The 23,675-nt window shown below is 43.3% G+C and overlaps 1 protein-coding gene across 10 annotated transcripts in view; it reads left to right on the top strand.

Annotated features, from left to right (window-relative positions):
• Herc1 (HECT and RLD domain containing E3 ubiquitin protein ligase family member 1) overlaps nucleotides 1-23,675 on the top strand; it is a 168,132-nt gene that overhangs the window by 142,424 nt on the left and 2,033 nt on the right. For all 10 annotated transcript variants that reach the window (XM_075965424.1, XM_075965420.1, XM_075965418.1 and 7 more), the window contains exons 61-77: nucleotides 208-501; nucleotides 1,491-1,556; nucleotides 1,729-1,854; nucleotides 2,700-2,838; nucleotides 4,053-4,234; nucleotides 4,856-5,011; nucleotides 6,219-6,341; nucleotides 8,291-8,393; nucleotides 10,540-10,709; nucleotides 11,577-11,715; nucleotides 13,872-14,041; nucleotides 15,087-15,256; nucleotides 15,445-15,610; nucleotides 16,936-17,012; nucleotides 18,478-18,730; nucleotides 19,135-19,287; nucleotides 21,645-21,950. In XM_075965424.1, the coding sequence (XP_075821539.1) occupies nucleotides 208-501; nucleotides 1,491-1,556; nucleotides 1,729-1,854; nucleotides 2,700-2,838; nucleotides 4,053-4,234; nucleotides 4,856-5,011; nucleotides 6,219-6,341; nucleotides 8,291-8,393; nucleotides 10,540-10,709; nucleotides 11,577-11,715; nucleotides 13,872-14,041; nucleotides 15,087-15,256; nucleotides 15,445-15,610; nucleotides 16,936-17,012; nucleotides 18,478-18,730; nucleotides 19,135-19,287; nucleotides 21,645-21,950 (2,793 nt within the window). The remainder of the gene's footprint in view (nucleotides 1-207; nucleotides 502-1,490; nucleotides 1,557-1,728; nucleotides 1,855-2,699; nucleotides 2,839-4,052; nucleotides 4,235-4,855; nucleotides 5,012-6,218; nucleotides 6,342-8,290; nucleotides 8,394-10,539; nucleotides 10,710-11,576; nucleotides 11,716-13,871; nucleotides 14,042-15,086; nucleotides 15,257-15,444; nucleotides 15,611-16,935; nucleotides 17,013-18,477; nucleotides 18,731-19,134; nucleotides 19,288-21,644; nucleotides 21,951-23,675) is intronic.

Genomic DNA, 23,675 nt, shown 5'->3' with positions numbered 1-23,675 from the left:
TGGCTAATATTGTATCAGTATGAGTTTCTAAGTTTTGACGAATGTAGTATGGTTATATAAGTTATTTTATATATGTTAGAGAAAAATGGAGTGAAGAATATATAGAATCCCCTTTACTAGCCCTAAAACCTTTTATAACATATGTTTATCCAGAATATCTGATACAGGTTCCTTAACATGTCATTCTTTTGTTTTTGTTTTTCTTAGCCTCATGTGGTTTGTGGTGACCAGCTTGTTCACAGCCCCTACATGCAATGCCTGGCTTCCCTTGCTGTGGGGCTTCATCTGGATCAGCTGTTGTGTAGCCCTCCAGTGCCACCGCACCATCAGAACTGCCTCCCTGACCCTGTGTCCTGGAATCCAAATGAGTGGGCCTGGTTAGAATGCTTCTCGACCACCATCAAGGCTGCAGAAGCCCTGACCAATGGAGCACAGTTTCCAGAGTCATTTACTGTCCCAGATCTAGAGCCTGTTCCTGAGGATGAACTAGTACTCCTCATGGTGAGTGAGTCCTGAGCTGCTGTCACTTGAAGTAACAATTGCACCATGACTGCTTGGGGTATGCCTTGGTTTCTTTGCTGACCTGACTAGCTAGTGACATGCCCTTATGTGAATCGGAATATACTTTTCTATTGAAGGGCTATTCAGGTTTCTGGTGACAGCCCTTCCGAGTCTGCTGACTCCATACATAGTTCCATACTTTTCTCTTCATGTGTAGGTGCTTATCAAGTGTCTTAATCATGCATATTTTTGTTTCCTTCTGGTCACTTTGTGAGATTTATCCACATGGAGATTCTGATTTACTGTGCACTTTAAACATACTAGTAATTGGCGTCACCGACTTACCCACTAAACTAGACAAAGAATCTAGGGAGGCAGTAGGCTTTGTACATGGCTTTGCACCTCTAGGTGCTCCGTAAACATGAATGATTAGCTTTTTTAAAAAAAATAGGTCTTTTTTATTTAGTTTATTTTATGTGTATTGTTGTTTTACCATGGGTATCAGGTTCCCTGGAACTGGAGTTATAGACAGTCGTGAGTGGCCATGTGGGTGCTGGGAATTGAACCCAAGTCCTCTGGAAGAGCAACCAATGCTCTTAACTGCTGAGCCATCTCTGTGGCCCCAAATGGTTAGTCTTGAACCAAGGCTACAGTGAGAGTAAAAGCATGTATAATAAAAGTAAATACTAGAATGCAAAAAGCAAGTTTGAAATTACTATGATGTTGGACTTGCTGGATGGGGTGGCATATGTCTGAAGTTCCAACTTCTTAGGAGGAAGAAGCAAGAGAATTTTGAGATCAAGAGTTTGAAGGCAGCTGACCTGAGCAGCATAGCAAGACACTATCTTTTTAAAAGTGAAATCAGAACAACTATTCTTGACTTGTCCTAATATCACTATGATTTTTAGAAAGGGAGCCTTTTCACTAGTCAGGAGCAGATTAGGTCCTGGGAAGGCATCATTGGTTGTGATGTGTGCTCTGTCTTGCAGGATAACAGCAAGTGGATCAATGGCATGGATGAACAAATTATGTCTTGGGCAACTTCCAGGCCTGAGGTCAGTAGAGATAAGATTACCATGTGGTGGGTTTCAGTCAGTCTTTTGATTGTAAATGCATGTGTTTCTGTGTCCTTCTGTTTCCTGTAGTGGTTGTCACATGCTTGTGCTCAGTATGTATTTGTTTGAACAACTGGATGATCCTAACTTTAGGTGCCTGTGGGTTTTCTAGGACTGGCACTTGGGAGGTAAATGTGATGTCTACTTATGGGGTGCTGGCAGGCATGGACAGCTGGCTGAAGCTGGAAGAAATGTAATGGTACCAGCCACAGCTCCTTCATTCTCACAGGCCCAACAGGTAACTAGCAGAGTGAAGAATCGAGAAGAAATGTGGGAATTCCAATTGCTGTTAGTAACTTATTTTGGGTTTAAGCTTGTCAGTTTCAGTCTATTGTAGTGAACCAGTAAAGAACCTCATTTATATGTGACCTCCAAATGGAAGCTTACTGAAGTTTTATTGTATTCAAGATGTTTTCTTAAGAAGTTTCTAAATTTTTCTTGCTTCCAAGTATAGTGAATTAATACCTCAATATATTAGGCCAATACAGTGCATATTTATGGAAGCCAAGCTAATCATAATCACTGTTCTCTTTGGGAACCATGAACTACCTAGGACCTTTAGCCAGCCTTTGTTGATGTTCCTCTCTCCGTCCAATAGCCATGGTACTGTATTCCCAAACTCATTTCACTTCAGTTCTCTTCTACCGAAGCTGTCCCAGAGTTCACTGCTCTTCCCTGTTTTAGCCCCCTCCAGTTTCTGCCTCTTTCTACACCAGGCTTTAATAGTTTCCTATCACCTTTCCTTTCTTCCCTTATCTGTGTTGTTTAGCTGTGCACAGTTGACTGAAATTTCATGAATTATCTCAGTCAGATGAGTCCTCATATGTTATCAGAACTATAGTAATCAAAGGTTATAGGGAAGCCACAGGGAGGCGTATTTCCTGCTTTGGTGCAAAGGAGATAAGAACTGGTAGAACTATCCTCAAGATCATCTAAAATGTCTGAAGTTAGAGATTAACAATAAGGGTAATGGGGAGGGAATGTTTTATTTATTCTTAGATAATTTCATGCATGCACACTTTGTATCTTGATCATGTCTGACCTAAACAAGAATAATGTTTTTTATTCTGTGTTTTATACTAGGTTATATGTGGTCAGAACTGTACCTTTGTCATCCAGGCCAATGGCACAGTGTTGGCTTGTGGGGAAGGAAGTTACGGCAGATTAGGGCAAGGAAATTCAGATGATCTTCATGTACTGACTGTTATTTCAGCCCTGCAAGGTAAGGCTACCCTGAATTTAAAATGGTTAGAGACTGTGTGCATCTACTGGAACTCTTCTCAACTTGGTGAACCCATGGGGGTTTCCTTATGTACAGCCTTAATTTCCACATTTTTAAAGCTGTTTCACAAGTAGGAGTGCTAGAATCCAGCAGCATATACCTATTTGAGATCCAAGGGAAAACAAATGTTTTATATTGTAAACAAATTCTTTAAAATTGTTAAACTTTGATAAGGTAGTCATGTATATGTTTCATTAACATAAAAAACAGCCCACATAAAAATCTCCAGCTGTGCCTGAGAGTTTAAAGGGCATTTCTGGCAGAGTTCTGTGTGACTTGATAAAGTATGTCTCAAGAGAAACAGCTGCAGTGTCTCATAGATCGCAAAGCTTACAATAAGGAATATCCGACCTTTGAATATGTGACATGATGTCATCTGCAAATGTGTTAGGCTGCATCCCTAGCTATCTTTTTGTTTTGTTTTGTTTTGTTTTGAAGACAGGGTTTATCTGTGTAACAGCTCGAGCTGTCCTGAAACTTCCTCTGTAGATCAGGCTGGCCTCAAACTTACATAGGCCCGCCTGCCTCTGCCTCCCAAGTGCTGGGATTGAAGGCGTTTGTCACCATCGCCTGGCCATCCATAGCTATTTTAGGATGTTCTTGGCCCACAGGCTATAAGGTGAGCATGTCTTTTCCATGGAGAACTCAGAGGACTCTAAGTCAATGCTTCTACTTAAAATGTACCATTGAGTTGACAGGAAATTTCTGCAGATCTGGTGGTAGAGTGCTGCAGTGGGAACACGGGCTGGGTTCCTACCTGTTCGTTCTGGTCCCTGGCTCAGGAACTTTGCATAACCACTACACCACTTTGCAACTCAATCTCTGCAACTGCAGAAAATGGGGATGTTGGTGTCTGCCCCCCAGATGTGCGTGAAAGGAGAAATGAGACAGTCCTTACAAAGCATCTATAGGAGTGGCTACAATATCAGCACCCTTAGTGGCTGTGACAGCTGTCTTTATCCTTCCTCTTGTCATCATTTTGTATGACTGCTCCCAGTTTTGCCAGGTTATGTCTATAAATTTGATTTAAAGATTTAAAAAGTTTGTTATTCCACATAACATTTGGGTGCTTTTCAAATCTTAGGGCATTCTATAGCAGCTGCAGGAGAGATGTTTTACCATTTGACACCTTTTGTGTTTCTGCTATCTTATAGGCTTTGTGGTGACTCAGCTGGTGACTTCCTGTGGCTCTGATGGACACTCAATGGCCCTGACAGAAAGTGGTGAAGTCTTTAGCTGGGGAGATGGGGACTATGGCAAACTTGGCCATGGGAACAGTGACAGGCAACGACGGCCAAGACAGATCGAGGCCTTACAAGGAGAAGAAGTGGTGCAGGTCAGACATGGCATGGATACATTTGCCTTTGAATATGGAGTTAGAAAATAGCATTCTGAAGTTTAGCTAGCAGAAATAGTATAAAAACAGATTCTATGAGCAGAATAAGAGATCCACAGTTTTTGGTTATGTAGGCTCCTTATTGAGCTTTTTAGGAATTCAGCTAACTTGGTGCAGGATATGATGCTGCAAGGCTCTTAGAAAAAACACCACAGGATTAGGTCCTACCTCATAGTTCTATAGTTCTTGGTAGGTAGAGGGAAAACTTTTATTTAACCCCATCCTTTTTGTTGCAAAGGAATGTGCATGTCTGTTAGATCAGCTAGTGATCTAAGATAATATTGTAAAATTACATAGCATCCTGGGGTTAGCTGTAGATTTTTCCATTCATTATCTCTCTTAGTCTAAGTCAGGTACACAGCCAAGTGTATTGACAGTTATTCCAGGGACTACTTGGTTTTCGTGAACCTGCTGAGGCAGATGAGGACGGCTCTGTGGGCAGATAGACTACCTGATCTTCACTTGTAGGCCAATTATATTGCTACAGTCTTAACTGAAAATGACTGGCTTCTTTCCTAGTCTCTCTTCTTATAAACCTCTTTCTCCTTGATTCTGTTCTAGATGTCTTGTGGCTTTAAGCATTCAGCAGTGGTAACATCAGATGGCAAACTCTTCACCTTTGGGAATGGTGACTACGGCCGTCTGGGACTTGGAAATACCTCTAACAAAAAACTTCCAGAGAGAGTGACTGCCCTGGAGGGATATCAGATTGGACAGGCATGGCATAAGTCAATACGATGCTGTAGTTGATAGTAATTTTCTTACCTCTTCTGTTTGCACTAGATATTTTCTCCTCTCCGAAAGACCAGAATTATTAGTTGCATTTAACCTCCATACATTTTGTGTGACATATTTTACAGTGTTTATGTTTTTTTTTCCCAATGTGAAAAATTCACAATTTTTGGCTCCTAATTTTTGGGTGGGACACTGTCCATACAGTACTGCCACAACTTGCTAAAAAGCTGGGTGTGGTGGCACACACCTGTAATCCTAGCATTTGAAAGACTGAAAAAGAAGGATCAAGAGTTCAAGCATAGCGTAGGTCATATATTATGACCTCATCTCAAACAAACAACCAAATAGCAGCAGCAACAACAAAAAACTGCCTCTCTACAGTACAACTTTCTTGTTGCTCCTGTGTGGCAACATTGAGATGGATGGTTGAGTTTTTCCCTCTGTGTATAAACACATTGAAAATGTCTTTCAATAATGGGTAAGATGTCTTGACTTTTCCTGTCATGCTGAGACAGCCTGTGGAGTGAAGAATATTTCTGAGTCACATATACCTTTTTATTTGTTTTGTTTTTGTTTTGTTTTTCAAGACAAGGTTTCTCTGTGTAGCCCTGACTGTTCTGGACCTCACTCTGTAGACCATGCTGGCCTCAGATTCATGGAGATCCATCTGCCTCTGCCTCCCAAGTGCTGGAATTAAAGGCATGCACCACCATTGTCCAGTTACAAGTATTTTCCCCCCTGCCTTTTGTACTTTTATGTTCTTAGTTAGCTACAGATGCTTGAAGGATTTTACTCTGAAGAAATGCATGCTTGGGGCTGGAGAGATGGCTCAGAGGTTAAGAGCATTGCCTGCTCTTCCAAAGGTCCTGAGTTCAATTCCCAGCAACCACATGGTGGCTCACAACCATCTGTAATGAGGTCTGGTGCCCTCTTCTGGCCTTCAGGCATACACACAGACAAAATATTGTATACATAATAAATAAATATTAAAAAAAAAAGAAAAGAAAAGCATTCTTTAAGTATCTTAGAAATTCTAGTTAATTTCTTGGGTTAACATTTAGAGTAACTACCAAAACCAGTAAGAATCTTGGAAACAAAACATGAGATTATTCCGTCAAGAAGAGAAAAATGTTCTGGAAACAGAGTTTGTGTTCAGTTCAGTTCACTTACTACTCTGCTGTTTCTCCAGGTGGCCTGTGGGCTGAACCACACCTTGGCAGTGTCAACAGATGGCTCCATGGTGTGGGCATTTGGAGATGGGGACTATGGAAAACTGGGCTTAGGAAATTCCACTGCAAAATCTTCCCCTCAGGTCAGTTACTGCCTTGAACCTCAGTTTAAATACAATAAAAATTCAATAAAAATTACTTGTATCAGCACCTCTTTTAAATTGAAAGTTTTTTAGCTGGAATATTTTTGTAATGAGTGTTTCAGGACTTGTGTTGCTTATTCTCAAATGTCCAACATTCTAGATCTTGACTTTTAAATAAGTCATTGGGTGATGTTTTGTTTATAATCTAACACAGTTTGCCTGAAGATCAGAGTGCAGAGTTAAGCCACTAGAGTCCAGAGAGTGGTGGCACACACCTTTAATCTCAGGAGACAGAGACAGAGTGATCTCTGTTAGTTCAAGGCCACCCTGGGCTACACCAGATTGAATCTAAGAGAAACAGAGCTCACACAAAGGTGATCCCAGCACTTGGGATCCCATGTATTTAATTCCAGTACAAGGGAGGTAGAGACAGGAGGGATATAACTGGGTGGAGAGAGGAATATAAGGTGGGAGGAAACAGGAACTCAGTTGTAGTCTGAGGTTTGGTGGAGACAGATGCAGTCTGAGGACAGGCTCACCTTTTGGTCTGAGGATTTGGTAGAGGTAAATGGTCTCTCTACTGGCTGACTGCATTGCTTCTCTGATCTATCAGCTTTCACCCCCTAATATCTGACTCCAGGTTTTTATTATTAACAGTTAGAAAATTGTACTACAATCCATTACTACGAAAGAATGGACGTAAACATTCTGTAAGGATAAACCTCTGTCTCTGCAGACAGGCTGAGTGTTGTGTGACTATGTCCCATGTAAAGAAGAAACCAGTCCGCCAGAGTCCTTAGGAAGAAATCTATTGGCAGCTTTCTACAACTCTGCCTGTAGCTACTGTTTCAGCTTATTACCATTGAGTTGTGCATCTGTCAAATAAATATATATGTATGCACACACACATACGTATTTATATGTGTATATACATATAAAATAAACTAAGAACAGTTATTCTTATTTTATTTTCTTGGTTTTGTAGACCTTATGTACAGCTTTGTTATATGGACTTTCCTTACATATTTAATAAAATTTAAGTTAATTTAATAAAATATGACATGATTTACAACTTTGTTTTCAAGTTCATTTTGCTATCTTATATCTTCTGGAACATGTTAATAGTTGCTTTGAGGAATATTCAAATAGGGGTGCAGAGAAGCAGAAAACTTCCTTTCTGGGGAACACAGACAGCAGTGTTTATTACCTGGAAAAACTAAAAAAAAAAAGCAAACTATTCTGACAGGTGTAAGATGGTATCTCAAAGTTATTTTGATTTGCATTTCCCTGATCGCTAAGGAAGTTGAACATGACCTTAAGTGTCTCTTGGCCATTTGAACTTTTTATGTTGAGAATTCTCTGTTCAGTTTAGTGCCCCATTTTTTAATTGGGTTAATTAGAATTTTAAAGTCTAGTTTCTTGAGTTTTTTATATATTTTGGAGATCAGACCTTTGTCTGATGCAGGATCTGTGAAGATCTTCTCCCATTCAGTAAGATGCCTTTTTGTCTTAATGACAGTGTCCTTTGCTTTACAGAAGCTTCTCTGTTTTAGGAGGTCCCATTTATTCAATGTTGCCCTTATTGTCTGTGCTGCTGTGGTTATATGTAGGAAAAAGAAAAGCAAACTGGCAGGAAGCTGCTTGTGGTCTGACAGGATCTTGCAGTGTTTGTTAAAAGTGGTTTTCTTTGGAATGCTTCCACTTCACATGAGGTCCTGAGAGTGTTGGCCATACTTCTCAGCCTCCGCACACTCAGGTACCACCTGGAGCAATGACAGAAAATAATCTTTAAGAATATGACTTGGGTAAAATATTAATGACAGTTGGCCTTTTTATTAGAGACATTACTTGATGTTATAAATGCCCATAGGAAAATCCATGATTTGTTTGTTTGTTTCCTTTGCTTTATTTTGTTCTTCGAACATATGCCTTATACTTTTATTTCACAGAAAGTTGATGTCCTTTGTGGAATTGGAATTAAAAAGGTTGCTTGTGGAACTCAGTTTTCTGTGGCTTTGACCAAGGATGGTCATGTATATACTTTTGGTCAAGGTAAGATACCTTCTAGCCTATAATATATATGCCTTCTATACATGTAAATTATAGAAACACTTGTCTTCTAGGTTTATAGAGTCCTGGGTAGTATTTACCATGTGGCCACGTTCTCTTCCTACTTTCTTTTTTTTTAAATATTTATTTATTATGTATACAATATTATGTTTTGCCTGTATGCCTGCAGGCCAGAAGAGGGCACCAGACCTCATTACAGATGGTTGTGAGCCACCATGTGGTTGCTGGGAATTGAACTCAGGACCTTTGGAAGAGCAGACAATGCTCTTAACCACTGAGCCATCTCTCCAGCCCCCTCTTCCTACTTTCTACTCCTACTTGATGCATTTTGTTCAAGGATAAACTCCCATCCATTAAAGCTCATGGGGAGAGCCTTCCCTCTGGCTAGCAGAGCCCTGCCGAGAGCTCTTCCTCTCCCTTCTGCTACTGTCAGGCTGGAGAGACTGAAAGTTGTGCAGATGGTGTGGGAGAGGGAGAAGTAAGCAGGGACGGGTTTCTAGTCTTGGAGTGTACTGAGTCTTCTGTGTAAGGAGGAGCTAGCTGAGGGAAGAAGCTTAGCTTTTGTCCTTGTGTTAGCTTGCTTTTTCAGCAGTATGGCACAGTACCTGACATAATGAAAGATTGTTTTGTTTCATGGTTTCAGAAGTTTCAATCTGTAGTTTGTGGTTCCATTGCTCCTGGTTTCATGAAGAAACAGATTCTCTTGGGAGAAGAGAATGGTGGAGCAAAGCTACTCACCTCAAGGAAGATATGGGGGGCAGGGAGAGACCACTGGGGACAAGATGCATCCTTCAAACACATTCCTCCAGGCTGGCAAGATAGGGCCATGTGTCTATCTCAGAACTCACATGCTGAAAAAAAGAGATAATTGTCCTCTGACCTTTATATACATAGTATGGCATGTATGTGTTTATACACAAGAGGAGGAAGAAGAGGAGAAGACAGCAGCAAATAAGGGGCTGAAAAGATTTCTCAACGGTTAATAGCACTTGCTGCTTTTATAAAAAGCCTGGTTTTGGTTTGAAGCATGCACATCATGTGGTTCACAACCATCTCTAACTCTAAATCCAGGGGATTCAAGACCTGTGGTCTCCATGGTCACTAGGCATGCATGCAGGCAATCACACATACATATAAAATGAAAATATTTTTAATTGAGTAAGTAACTGTTAAAAAAGAAGAACGATATGCCTCCAATTATCACTTCTTCCAACCAGGTCCCGCCTCTTTGTAATCATTCAGCTGTAGAAGAATCATTGATGAAGTTAGCATCCTCTCAATAACACTATAGTGTGAGATCACAGCTTCAACACACATGAACCTTTGGGACCATTTTATGTCCAAATCATAACCGCTATTCTCTTCTAGATATGTGTGTGGATATACCCAATAGGCTATTGGGAATTTATATCTGGGACTCCAGGGAGATTGAGTATACAGATCTAGGTTAGGACATTGATTACATAGTGGTAGTAGGTAGACCTTTTATCATGTAGAGTGACGACTAGAGTAGAATTCTGGGAAATGTTGAGGAAGTTGGTTTTGAATAGCATATTGGCGAATGTAATGAACAGTCTCTGGGGAACTACGGAACTCGGGCCCTATTATCAGAGTTATGTGTCATTCCAATGAGCCAGGACCTGAGAGGCCACTGTGGAAAGTAGGCAGCCGTGTAAGTGGAACTCAGATGGCAGATGCCATGCCTAATGGGCCTATGGGATAGTGAGCAGCAGGGGTTAAGAGAGCAGTGGGGTAGAAATTTGAGGCTAAAACGAGTTTCATGCCTCCCACCCCCCGCGCCCACCTGAGACAAAATTTCTCTGTAACAGCCCTGGCTGTCCTGGGCTGGCTTCGAACTCACAGAGATCCACCTATCTCTACCTTCCAAGTGGTGGAATTAAAGGCATGTGTCACCACTGCCTGGCTCAATTTTCTTTATAAATGAAAGACTAACATTTCATATAGGAATACCTCAGACTTTTAATTAAAGTGGTATATTTTGCTGAAATAGCATGTTTTGCCCCATTGAGATATATACATCATTGACATTCTAACATAAAAAGTTAATGGCCTGTTAGAAAACACAGACTTCAGAGTCCCATCCTAAACTTCCTCTTCTATCTTTCAGACCGCTTGATAGGCTTACCTGAGGGGCGTGCCCGTAATCACAATCGACCCCAGCAAATCCCTGTCCTGGCTGGAGTGGTCATTGAAGATGTGGCAGTTGGAGCTGAACACACTCTTGCTTTGGCATCAACTGGAGATGTTTATGCCTGGGGGAGCAATTCAGAAGGGCAGGTAAACGGCATGTGTACTGCTCTTTCCTGCCTTAGAAATCCAGCACTGCTTGTCTGCAAGAACACCTTTATATTGTATAGTCATTGTGTCCAGAGAATGCTTGCTTGTGCAGGAAGTCTTGTCATCCCCAGCAGTCACAGGAGTAAACACAGGAAATGAAGTAAAGTCTGCAGCTTTATGTACTTGTCCCTCTGTGTGTCTGTGTATGGAAGAGAAAGACTTTGGTAAGGGATGTCTGAAATAGATGCTTCTCCTATGGCTTTCAGCTCACCTGCAGAGCCATCCCCGCCTCCTCCCATAAATCTCAGATCTGATTGCCCATAAAATCAGAGACCATGGTATTCAAAGTCTGTTATTCACAGTAGCCTCAGTGAGCACTTAGGTTTTCATAACTACATTAGCAGACCAGGAAGTTGTTTATCATTGTGGTTGCTGTGGTCTTGACAAGAGGAGAATTGATGGTGAAGAGACTTTTGGGAATTCCCTGGCTAGGTACTGACAAGTCTTCCTGACTGATGTTGGACACTTAGCTGCTGCTCTAAGAACAGAGGCCTGGATTCCATGTATATTTTCTATCTGTACTGTAACACACAAGCCAGTGTGTGTAAGTGCAAGCTCTGTAGATCCTTGTGTTCTCACTTTCCAGAAGTGGAGGCTAGGAGTGACCAGTTGTTCAGACTAATCTGTAAGCTTGGACTGGCTCTGTTGCCTCCTGCTTTTAAGAGACAGTCTAAGGCTATTAGAATTTCTGTGATGGAGAAACAAATCAGAATTTATTTCATTGTTGATGCTAGTATATGATACAGATGTTAACAGATTGTATCTGCTTGTCTCTTCAGTCTCTATGCATTTGTTTTTTATTCTTAGCTTGGCCTAGGCCACACCAACCATGTTCGAGAACCAACCCTGGTCACAGTTCTGCAAGGGAAAAACATCCGTCAGATTTCAGCTGGCCGTTGCCACAGTGCCGCATGGACAGCACCACCTGTCCCGCCACGAGCACCAGGTGAGAAGCCGACCACTTGCCCTCGTCCAGCTGCTCCTTCAGCTGTGCCCGATGCACTGTCTGCTTGTAATTCTGATGGCATCCAGGTCTATCTGAAATACTCCAAGTATTCTCTGTGCTACAAGCACATAACTATTTCATCTCAGGCATTTCTCTTGTCTTCCTCAGTGTCTAGCAAAGACTCCCGCACTCTCTCCTCTTTTTCCAGTCCCAAAAGAAATCAGCATGTGTTTTAGGCAAGCAAAAATTAATTAGGTTAGAGCATCCAAAGGTACATTTTTATATAGATGAAAAGGTAACAAATAAAATCAGCCATGATGACCCAGCTTTGATCCCAACACTTAGGAGGCAGAGGCAGGAGCATCTGTGTCAATTCCAGGCCTGCCTGACCTACATAGTGAGCTACAGGACAGCGAGGGGTGGTAGGGAAACCCTGTTGCCAAACAAAAGGCAAACCAACAACAACAAAAAGGGGACAGTTGCTTTGTAAAGCTTTCTCTTACAGAGGTGACGCTCTGAGCCATCACACTCCTCACTTTGGTCGCCATTTGATACGCCATGTCTGTTCAGTGACTTGGGACAGATCCAACTGCAGCCGTTTCCATTCTAGTATAGAGCATGAATAGTGGCTGCTGCTTGCTTTTAAAATTTTTTTAAATACTACAAAATCATTATAGTCATTAAAAAAAAGAAGACTTGAAAATAGAAGGCAGGGCTTGTGGGGGGATGGCTGAGTCAGTAAAGTGCTTACCACACAAGCATAAGGACCAGTGCTGGTGAGGACTGACCGGCCAGCGCTGGGTAGGGCTCACTGGCCAGCTAGCCTGGCCTGTTCAGCTAGCTCCAGACCAGTATCTCCAAAAACAAGGTAGATGGTCATCCTGTGGAATGATCTCTGATTTACTCATGCATACACACACTAGTATATACACATAATTGTCTCCTTTAGTAAGGACCCTCTGATAGGGTATCTCTTCCATTTCCTTCAAATGTAGCCATTTGCTTTAATTGTAGCATTCTTCTGTAGTTCCCATATTACACAAATTATACCAACTGCTTATCAAAGCCCTAAAACACTTCTTGCTAGCTTCTGGTGTTTGAGGTAGCCATGTGTGACGGGTGCTTAGCCTTCCCTTCCATTTTTCCCACCTCCCTACTTCCCCAGCAAGTCTTTGGGGAAAACTCCTTAGAGAAATTTTTTCTTAAGAACTAATACTCACTTAGATTCCCAACACGCAGAAGATGAATACTGGCCCTCATTTGCACCATGCATTAATATGGGACTGACAGTTATTGAATAGGAAAGGAAGAATCCCCAACCCCACCCCAGCTGTTTTTGTCCCTTTATTCAAACAGAAACAGTTAAAGGAAAAAAAAAAAAAACTAGGTGTCCTATAGGTTTTTTTTGTTGTTGTTGTTTGGGGCTTTTTTATTTTAATTTTGTATATATTTGTTTTGAATTTTTGAGATGGTCTCACGTAACCCAGGCTGACCTTGAACTTTCCATATAGCTGAGAATGACCTTGAACTCATGTTGGAATTATAGGCCTACATTACCTTGCTTGGCTTAGGATATTTGAAGTTTTAAGAATCAATACTGTCTTAGTTTTCTGTTGCTGTGAAGAGACAGAATGACCATGGCATGTCTTATAAGAAAACATTTAACTGGGGACTTGCTTACAGTTTCAGACATTCTCATGGTGGCATGCAGGCAGACATGGTGTTGGAGAAGTAGTTGAGAGTTCTATATCGGGATCTACATGCAACAAGAAGAGAGAGACTCTGGGCTTGGCATGTGTTTTTTGAGACCTTAACGCCCACTCCCAGTGACACACTTTCTCCAACAAGGCTACATCTACTAATCATTTCAAATAATGTCACTCCCTGGTGACCAAGTATTGAAATCTATGAGCCTTTGGGCGTCATTCTAATTCAAACTACCACAAGTACTATAGAATCCAAAAAATTAAAATGAGGTAATGGGTAGAGGAATAGATAACTATGTAGAACAGTAAATATAATAAAATATTAAGTACAGAATGTAGGTAGTGAGATTGTATGTCCATTGGGTGATTATCTTATGTTTGAAAGTTTTTAAAATACTCAAAATGGAAGCAGTGCATTTTCCTTCACACGTACCTCTGTGCTTTGGGCAGGTGTGTCAGTGCCTCTCCAGCTGGGCCTTCCTGACACAGTGCCGCCGCAGTACGGGGCACTGAGAGAGGTGAGCATCCACACCGTGCGGGCCAGGCTCCGGCTGCTCTACCACTTCTCGGACCTCATGTACTCATCATGGAGGCTGCTGAATCTCAGCCCCAACAACCAGGTAAAGTGCCAAATTGGGAAGTGGTGTCCTGATATGTTTGCAAGGCCCAGGGCCTTTCTGCCTTGGAAAAAAATCTCTCATAGCTAACGTGTTATGCTCTTTAACTCAAGAAGAACAGGAAAGTCAACAGACGGAATTCTATTTTATTGCTGATACAGAGAGAAGTGGCTGAACAGAAAGTATTCTGATTTGTCCAAAATGCAGGACGCATGGGTGAATGAGCATGTTACAGTTCCTGCCAGGTCTAGTAAATGACATGAAGTGACTGCTGTGTGGCCAGATGGTAGGGTATCTTCCTGGTCTCCATGAGACCCTGGGAAAGAAAGGGGTCGAGAGGAAAAAAAAATCTAAGTATCTAGTGCTGCTAGGACCATAGTACACAGTGTTAAAGAATCGTATCAGCTGAGAAGTTTGGGAGACTTCTCTCTCCTCATAAAGGAGCAGTCTCAATCCAGTAAAGGAGAGTTAGGGAAAGTAAGGTAAATTTGGCTGATTTGTCTGTCTTTAAGTGGACTCAAAAATTAAGAAATAACTAGGTTGTTTAATAAATAAGCATGTCTGCCAAAATAAAGTCAGAAACTTTGGATCACCAGTCATGAGAGAGGAAAAGATTTGGCATTTCTTTTACAAGCAGGCAGCAGCCAGGCAGGAGGATGCTCTGTTGCACTAGTGTGTCCTCGAGCTGTTCTAGTTAAGTGAGATGTGTCTGGTAAGAAGCCGTGTAACAAAAGTAGCTGAGAAATATCTAAATCGTACATTGTTGAGAACGTATGTGTACACACAATGCCAGGTGTCAGTGGGGTTATCTCTGTGTGGATGAGTAATGGATGATTTTTATACCATGTTTGGATTTTCCTTTTTCTGTATTTTCTAAGGCTTTAAAAATGGTAGTCATATTTTAATCAGTATTTTTTAAAGTTACTAATTACAACTGAGACTCTGATCTATGCTTTGAAAGGACATTTCAGAAATAAATTATATCTAAAAGTACTATTCTTTTAAGTCTCCTATTATGCCATCTCTGATCTCCTTATGTTGTCTACAGAACAGCACATCTCATTACAATGCTGGAACATGGGGCATTGTACAGGGACAACTGCGGCCTCTGTTAGCTCCAAGAGTCTACACACTTCCCATGGTACGCTCCATAGGGAAAACCATGGTTCAAGGCAAAAATTATGGGCCTCAGATTACTGTGAAGAGAATATCAACCAGGTAGGTCATGTGTGTTCTACTAACTCGCTAGAATTGTTTAGAATATTGCTGCTAGCTCACCTCTGTGTGCCTTAGCTTCTTCACTTATAGAGGCTAGTGACAGTGCTCACTCTAGTCCCCGTGTCTGTTCACTGATGGAAAGATGAAGGGTTGTGTTAGATTACTCTTTTGCTGGTTTTTCTTTTTAGAGGACGGAAGTGTAAGCCGATCTTTGTTCAGATAGCGAGACAAGTGGTAAAGCTAAATGCATCGGATCTCCGTCTACCCTCCCGAGCGTGGAAGGTTAAACTGGTTGGAGAAGGGGCTGATGATGCTGGAGGAGTGTTTGATGACACCATCACAGAGATGTGCCAGGTACATGCAGGTGGTGTCCCTATTGAGCCCTGGTAGTGGTGTTTTGATGATGGCCAGTGCTTGTCAGTATAGCATGGGTGCATCTGTGAGCCTTTCGGGTATGTTGCTAGTGCTGTGTAGTGAACTGCAGTGAGTTTGGGAAGTGTTTTGTGGAGATACCTTACACATCAAGATCACTGACTCCCCATCCATAAGAAACAGCAGTGACACATGAATATATTCATGTTGGAGACAGATTCAGGCCACTGTGTGCTCTGATTTATTTTGATGCTTCTAGAACAAAGTGAACCCACCAGGCTCCAGAAGAATAGAAAATGAGTGTTAAAGAGTTTAAACTGGGACTGGGGAGAGATTGATTACAATGATTACAAGCACTGAGTGCTCCTCCACAGGACCCAGGTTAGGTTCTCAGCACCAGAGGGTTCAGCTCCCTCATCTGGTTCATGCGGATACTGCTTGTATGCAATGCACAGACAAAACACCCATACAAGTAAATACAGTTTTTGAAGTTAAAACAATAATTTTTAAAAATTAATTTGGACCAGTTCTAATTTTATAAGCCAGTACTGACAGACTCTTTGAGATTAGTTTTGTTCCTTTTGCCTGATAAGCTGTGGCTTGAGTGACACTTGGCTGTCAGTTTGAAATTTCACCACAGCTGCTCAGAGCTGCACAGCTGCTCACGGGTGCCTCTTCCACACTGGTTCCTCATTCTTCAGATGATTTCTCACATAAGGACTTCATAATTTCTCTTTAAGTTGGAACCCCAAAAATAGCTAGGCTGTAGAGATTGCTGAAGCATAACATTATAAATTCCTCAGTGCAGCATGAATATTCTCCGCCCCACTGGTCCTCCTGGACCAGGTTTTCTTCATCCACATGTTCCCAATATCACTTATGAAATAACCACTCTGAGGCTTAATATTAATTACATACTCTTTGGCCTGTTAGCTCAGGCTTCTTAATAACTAACTCTTATATGTTAAATTAACCCATTTTTATTTTATATTTTACCACAGGGCTCATGGCTTGTTACTTTTTGCTACTTGGGTAGCTACGTGGCATCTCCCTGACTCCGCCTTCTTTCTTCCTGCACTCAGTTTAGTTTTTCCACCTAGTTATATTCTGCCCTGTCATAGGCCAAAGCAGCTTCTTTATTAAGCAATGGTCATAAAACATATTTAGAACATACCGAGGGGAATTCCACTCCACCTCAAAATATCTCCTTTCTAGTATTATTTTTAATGTAGTTGGTTTATGCATTGATTGTCATTTTATCTTGATGCATTTGATTGTCATTTCTCAACAAAACCCTTTTCCTACAGGAACTTGAAACTGGTATAGTTGACCTTCTCATACCCTCTCCTAATGCTACTGCAGAAGTCGGTTACAATAGAGACAGGTAAGGACAGGCATGTTTCTCAGTACTAAGGAACAGATTGATGGGAATACAGAGGGAAGAGGAAACTCAGTGTCGCTTATGAACCCTGGCTGCCATATGCAGCCTTTACCATGCATGATTCATTTGGATGCTCTGCTAATGGCCACGTCATAGAGCTGGTTGTTCACAACCCACCAGTGTCCTTGTATTTGTCACTTTACAGTGTTTCAGCTTGCTCTCAAGACTTAGAAGTTGTGAGTGAAATGACTGCAGAATGAGGGGCATTCTGGGGCAGGAGGCTGCTAGGCCGCTTACTGGCTCTTTGACATTCCTTCTAAGTATAGTTGGGTTTGGTGGGGCATGCCCATAACCCCAGCACCTGGGAAGGGAGGTAAGAGGATCATATCTTTGATGTTAGTTAGCCTGGGCTTTGTATCAAGACTTTATCTTAAAAAATAGAAATAGGAACTTCGGAGATGACTTATTGAGTAAGAGCACTTGAAAACAAGAGGACCTGAGTTCAAATCCCCATCTCATTAAACCTTGGTATGGCTTGTGCCTGGAACTCCAGTACTGGGAGCTAGAGACAGGCCAATTTTGAGAGCTCACTGCCTGGTCAACCTAGGCAGAAGCAGGTGAGCTTCACATTTAATGAGAGATCCAGTCTCAAAAAATAAGGTAGGGCTGGAGAGATGGCTCAGTGGTTAAGAGCATTGCCTGCTCTTCCAAAGGTCCTGAGTTCAATTCCCAGCAACCACATGGTGGCTCACAACCATCTGTAATGAGGTCTGGTGCCCTCTTCTGGCCTGCAGACATACACACAGACAGAATATTGTATACATAATAAATAAATAAATAAATATAAATTATAAAAAAAAAAAATAAGGTAGAAGGCAGGCATGGTGACACACCCCTTTAATCCTAGCACTCGGGCCAGAGTCTGGCTGATATCTATGAGTCTGAAGCCAGGCTTGTTTACATAGTGAGTTTCAGGTCAGCCAGACTCTGTCTCAAAAATTAAGGTGAAGAGCTCTAGAGGAAGATACTCAACATCCTCCTCTGACCTTCACATCCTCATAAAGCTACCACGTGCACTAGCACACTCTCTCTGTCTCACACACACACACACACGTTCTCATTGTCGCACGCATGTACATGCTCTCAATCTCTTTCTTACACATACACATATAAACACACACAGAGTGGGGGGGGCGGGAGAGGAGAGAGACTGTATCTTGGTGAACATCAGATGTGGTTAGAATAACTAAAGAGCTGAAGTTGAGCCTAGTATGACAGCACATGCTTACAATTCCAGCACATGAGACCAAAAGAGAGGCAGTGGGGATGTTTAGACCTCAATGAAATAGCTACATATAGTTAATGACTGTGGGATTCATCATCAGGTCCTGATCCTATGCTCCAGCTGAGGGGAACTCATTTCTAATGGGAGGAATCTTTTGCTGAAAGATTTGCTTTCCTTCTGCAGGTTCCTTTTTAACCCCTCTGCCTGCCTTGATGAACACTTAATGCAGTTTAAATTCTTGGGGATTTTAATGGGGGTTGCCATTCGTACAAAAAAGCCTCTGGACCTTCACCTGGCCCCTCTGGTATGGAAGCAGCTGTGCTGTGTCCCACTCACCCTGGAGGACCTGGAGGAGGTGGATCTGCTCTATGTGCAGACCCTTAACAGCATCCTTCACATTGAAGACAGCGGCATTACTGAGGAGAGTTTCCATGAGGTACCCCCGGCACATGTGGCCTCCTGTGTGTAGAGTCAGATGCTGTTGACCTGACCCTGACATGTCTGGGTCAAGCTGCCCTTAGTGGCTCAGCCTTAGTAGTTTAGGTAGCTACTAATGTGTAGAGCTGGTGTTCGTCCCTAGCTTCTGTTCCTTCTACCTCAACACTTCTCTACTCATCAGAGTGGACAACCAGGGTGCCAACTGGAAAGGGGCCCATGTTCTTAGGTGGCTGGAACACAGTAAAAAGGCACCTCTTTTTACCGGTAGCAGATGGGTCAGCATGGTCTTGAGCAGTCATACCTGCCAGTCAGCCTTGTCTCTGTTACAGTTTTGTGTGAGATAGGCCTTTTGTTGTCCTCTCTACCATGCAATAAAATTTCTTTTTTTTTTTCTTTTCTTAGATGATTCCTCTTGACTCTTTTGTTGGCCAGAGTGCTGATGGCAAAATGGTTCCCATAATCCCTGGTGGAAATAGTATCCCACTCACATTTTCCAATAGGAAGGAGTATGTGGAAAGAGCCATTGAGTACCGACTGCATGAGATGGACCGTCAGGTGAGATAAACATCATGGTGCCAGAGGTAGCCTGGGTGCTAATTCATCCAGACAAGAGCTCCCTGATTACTGCCAGATACCATTTATGTATAGATTCACTTCTGTCTATATTTAAACCTTATCCAGAGACTTCTTGGGCCATGTCTCACTGCCCATGTCCTTAAATCAGCTCCAAACTGATGATTGGTAGTGTGAGATGAAGCTCTCACCTAGATCAAGGCCCCTCCTTACCACTCCTCACACGTCTGATCCGTCCCTCTTACTACTTCCCCATTCGGTACCCCTCTCCAGCTAGGTCAGTCAGCCCTAAATATGAGGCTTACAGCCTCACAAGAGCCTCTTTTCTTCTGATACAGAACTTCATCCTCAACTAGGAGTGCACCTCCTTCACAGACCTACTTCTCACTGGGAGAGACTTCTTTCCTTACTTTGAAACATGTACTGGTCCTGCCTAATGCTGAACCCCATTGCATGCAGTTTTATCCTTGGGTACTTGGGAAATAAGGGCTATTGTCAGTACTTCACAGAAGCACAGAATCTGAGAAAATAAGAATGTGCCCACCACAGATCCAGGACCCCAGTCTTCACTGCATGCTGGTTCAGCTGACTGCTGTGCTGCACCCTCTCGACCTTGTTTCTCTCAGTGGACTGGCTGCTTTCACTTCTGCCCCATCTTGTACCATTGAATATTCCTCCTGTGAAGACCCCAGTCTCCTCCTTGCCCTTCAAGCAGCCAGCCCCACACCTCGGTGTCATACCATTTCCAGACAGTTTTTGTTGTCTCTTCACTGGCCTTGGTGGGTTGATGTTGACACTACACAGCACGGATAATACCCCTTAGTACTTTGGGGATACTATTGGTAGTCCATCAGCGTAGGCACAGTACCCCCATGTACCCTCCCCCCCGGGCCTTTCCCAGGGTACAGCTTCTGTTCTGAGGTGTAGTTTTCCTTTTCTTTATCGGAGATGGTTTTAAGTTAGCCTAGAGAGAGGTATTTAAGGTAAGGTTGCCCTCCGGTACCATAGGGGCTTCTGAGCTGAGAACTGGAGCTTCCTCCTTCACTCTCCAGCTGCCCTGTGCTGTGAGATCATGAGCGGTGGTGCCACCACCAGATCATCTTGTCATTGCTCATGGTGAACAATATTTACCTCCTTTTTCATGTGAGAAAATTTAGAATGATAGTAAGCGGTGGGTCCCAGGCTTAGAATGCAAAGTCCTGACAAAATTCTTTGCCTGTATTGACATTCTATGGTATATTCTTCGTACTTTTCAAAAAGTGTTTTGCAGTTTTTAGGAGAATAACCATCTATACCATACCTGTCCTCAAGAGCCGCTTGTGGGGGCTGGAGAGATGGCTCAGTGGTTAAGGGCATTGCCTGCTCTTCCAAAGGTCCTGAGTTCAATTCCCAGCAACCACTATGGTGGCTCACAACCATCTGTAAAGAGGTCTGGTGCCCTCTCATACACACAGACATGTAGTAATAAGAGTGGCGGGGCTGCGTCCCCAACACCCCAGCCGCCTGCTCGGCTAGCTTTTGCCCCGAAATAATTACACAGACACTGTATTCTTTTAATCACTGCTTGGCCAATTAGCTCTAGCCCTTACTGGCTAATTCTGATATCCCGATCAACCCATTTCTAATAAACTGTAGCATCGGTCTTACCAGGAAGATTCTAGCCTAAGTCCATCCTGGGTCGGAGCTTCATGCGTGCATCTTCCCTGGAGCGGGGAGCATGGCGTCTCTCTCTGAGGCGTCTGCTCCCGAGAGGAGAGCTGTCGAGTCTGACCTCACTTCCTCTTCCTCTCAGCATTTTGTTCTGTTTACTACTCCCACCTATCTTCTAACCAATGAAATGGGCCAAGGCAGTTCCTTTATTATCCAATGACCTTCCTCCATCATTGGCGTGGGTTCGAATCCCACTCCTGACACCAGAGAGAGGAGAGGGAAGTGGCCGCTTTTTTAAAGGGAGAGAGACCACGCCCCAATGGGCTGGTATCTCAGCAGTGATAGGCTGGAGGAGTGGGAGGACCTCCCGTAACACAGACAAAATATTGTACACATAATAAATAAATATTTTTTAAAAAAAGAGCCGCTTGTGTAGATGAAGAGATGGACCACCCACACAGCACACAGCTGCATGTGACTACAGTGGGTGGCTACTGAAGAGGCCACTACAATTCTGTGGGGAGGGAAGGCAGACTGTGTGAAGTTTGAATTAACTAGAAGAGTATAAAAGTTCCAGAGCAGGGCATAACTCAGACATGGGTAGCCCTGGCCGTAGACCTCAGGTCCGGATGCATGTCTGTCTGCATGCACAAGTGTGTGTTAAAATGAACACTCTTTCCTGGGGACAGGTGGCTGCCGTTCGAGAAGGAATGTCGTGGATTGTCCCTGTGCCATTGCTGTCCCTCCTCACGGCCAAGCAGCTGGAGCAGATGGTGTGTGGGATGCCTGAGATCTGTGTGGAGGTCCTGAAGAAGGTTGTGCGCTACCGTGAGGTGGATGAGCAGCACCAGCTGGTACAGTGGCTCTGGCGCACCCTGGAGGAGTTTTCCAATGAGGAGCGGGTACTCTTCATGCGCTTTGTGTCTGGGCGCTCCCGACTGCCAGCCAACACCGCCGACATTTCTCAGAGATTTCAAATCATGAAGGTCGATAGGGTAAGTGTGCAGTTTTCCTTTCTTGGTTAAAATTTGCCCCTTTTCCCCCTTCTGTTGCTTGTCTGCTTGGGAAACCAAGTCTGAACCCCCCAGAAGGCCTACTCGTTCAGGCTTTAGCTCTCAGCACATCCAAATCTAAAAATATCAGGTATAAAACTTGAACTTGAGCTAGCCTTGGTGAGAAAAAGGCCTACGTGAATGTGGAAAGCATGTTGTCACCAGCACCCTCCCCTGTCCTCAGCTGAGTGGGCCAGGGATCCTCATGCTTCTGCCTCTTAGGCCCTTTGTCTTTTCTATGTATAACTTGTGTACCAGGGTCCAGTCTTTTGAACCTGGAGATATGGGCAGCAATGCTAACTCACTGTGCCACCTAAGAGGCCCTAGCTGGAGATCCCTGCCAGGTTGCATTTTGAAGGTGGTTTAGGAATAAACAAGCTCAGAATCTGAAGCAGACATTGGGGACGAGAGCCGTGTCTCTAAGTATGCTCCCAGCTATGCCTCTTTCCTTGTAGACCTTTTAAGGACCCTGGGCGGACTCCAGGGCCAATGCTGCTAGCCTTCTCCACAGTCAAGCCTCTGCCCCCACCCCTGTGTTCTGCCTCTCTCCAGCACATCATGCTCTTTTTGCTTTGGAGCCCTTCCATAGTGAATTTTCCTTCATGCCCTTCCATCGATACCTGGCAAGCACTGCCTTTTAAGGACAGTGCCACTGTTACCTCTTCTAGGAAGTCCTCTGGGATCCTTTCCTGTACTTTCTGCCCGACCTCCTCTTGGCCTCCTCACCCTGGGACAGCAGTAGGGTATCTGTCCTCATCTTTCCTCACCATACCCTAACCCTTCCCTGTCTGTGGCAGTTGTCTGCAGGCGCCTGGTGTTGGATGAGGAAATGGTAAGGGAGACGCGATGCTTCCCCAGCACCTTGCTCAGTTTCAGTGTTTGTCCTGTTCTGTTGCTGCCTGCTCCGGAGGTTGAACCATGCAGTGGTTCTCAGCCTTCCTAATGCTGCTCTCCTTCGTGCAGTTTCTCATATTGTGCTGACCTCCAACTATAAAATTATTTTGTTGCTACTTCATATCTATAATTTTGCTATTGTTATGAATCATAATGTAATAAATATTTGATATGTGACCCTGAGGGACCCACAGGTTGAGGATCACTGCTGTAGCCAGTGCTCTGCCTCCTGCAGCCACCAGCTGGCTCTGCTCCCGGCCAGGGCCGAGGCTCACTGGGACTGCTGTGCTGCAGAAGGCTATGAAAAGAGCCTTTCCATACATTTTCTGCATGACTAGCCAGAACCTATAAGCTGTCAATCTGTTTTGTTGTTGCACAGTGAGGTAGGAAGGAGGTAATCACCCCCTTCTATTTGGTTCTGGAAATGATCCTTGCCTTGAATGTATCCCAGGCTGCCTAGCTACCCCAGGAGTTAATCTACCACTAATTCCCTGCCTCAGTAAACTGACCACTGGGGGTGTTTCCTTAGTGGCTTTTAGATCACTTCTCCCATGTCCATGTTTAGGTAATCAAAGCCATCTGGTGGCCTTTCCCTTCGTCACTGTGCTCAGCTTTTCTGCCCATATCCCTGTCATCAGTGGCTCTCACACGAAGGCTGCTGAGCTTCTGTATCCTGCACTGAAGAGCAGCCAACCTGGGCAAGCTCTGAGCAAGAACATTGATTTCAAACAAAGCCAAGCAAGGAAGAGAAGAATAATTGGAGGAGGGGATAAG

The sequence above is a fragment of the Microtus pennsylvanicus genome, chromosome 3 (assembly GCF_037038515.1).
Source record: "Microtus pennsylvanicus isolate mMicPen1 chromosome 3, mMicPen1.hap1, whole genome shotgun sequence".
Lineage (NCBI taxonomy): Eukaryota > Metazoa > Chordata > Mammalia > Rodentia > Cricetidae > Microtus > Microtus pennsylvanicus.
This window is presented reverse-complemented; position numbering and strand designations above follow the sequence as displayed.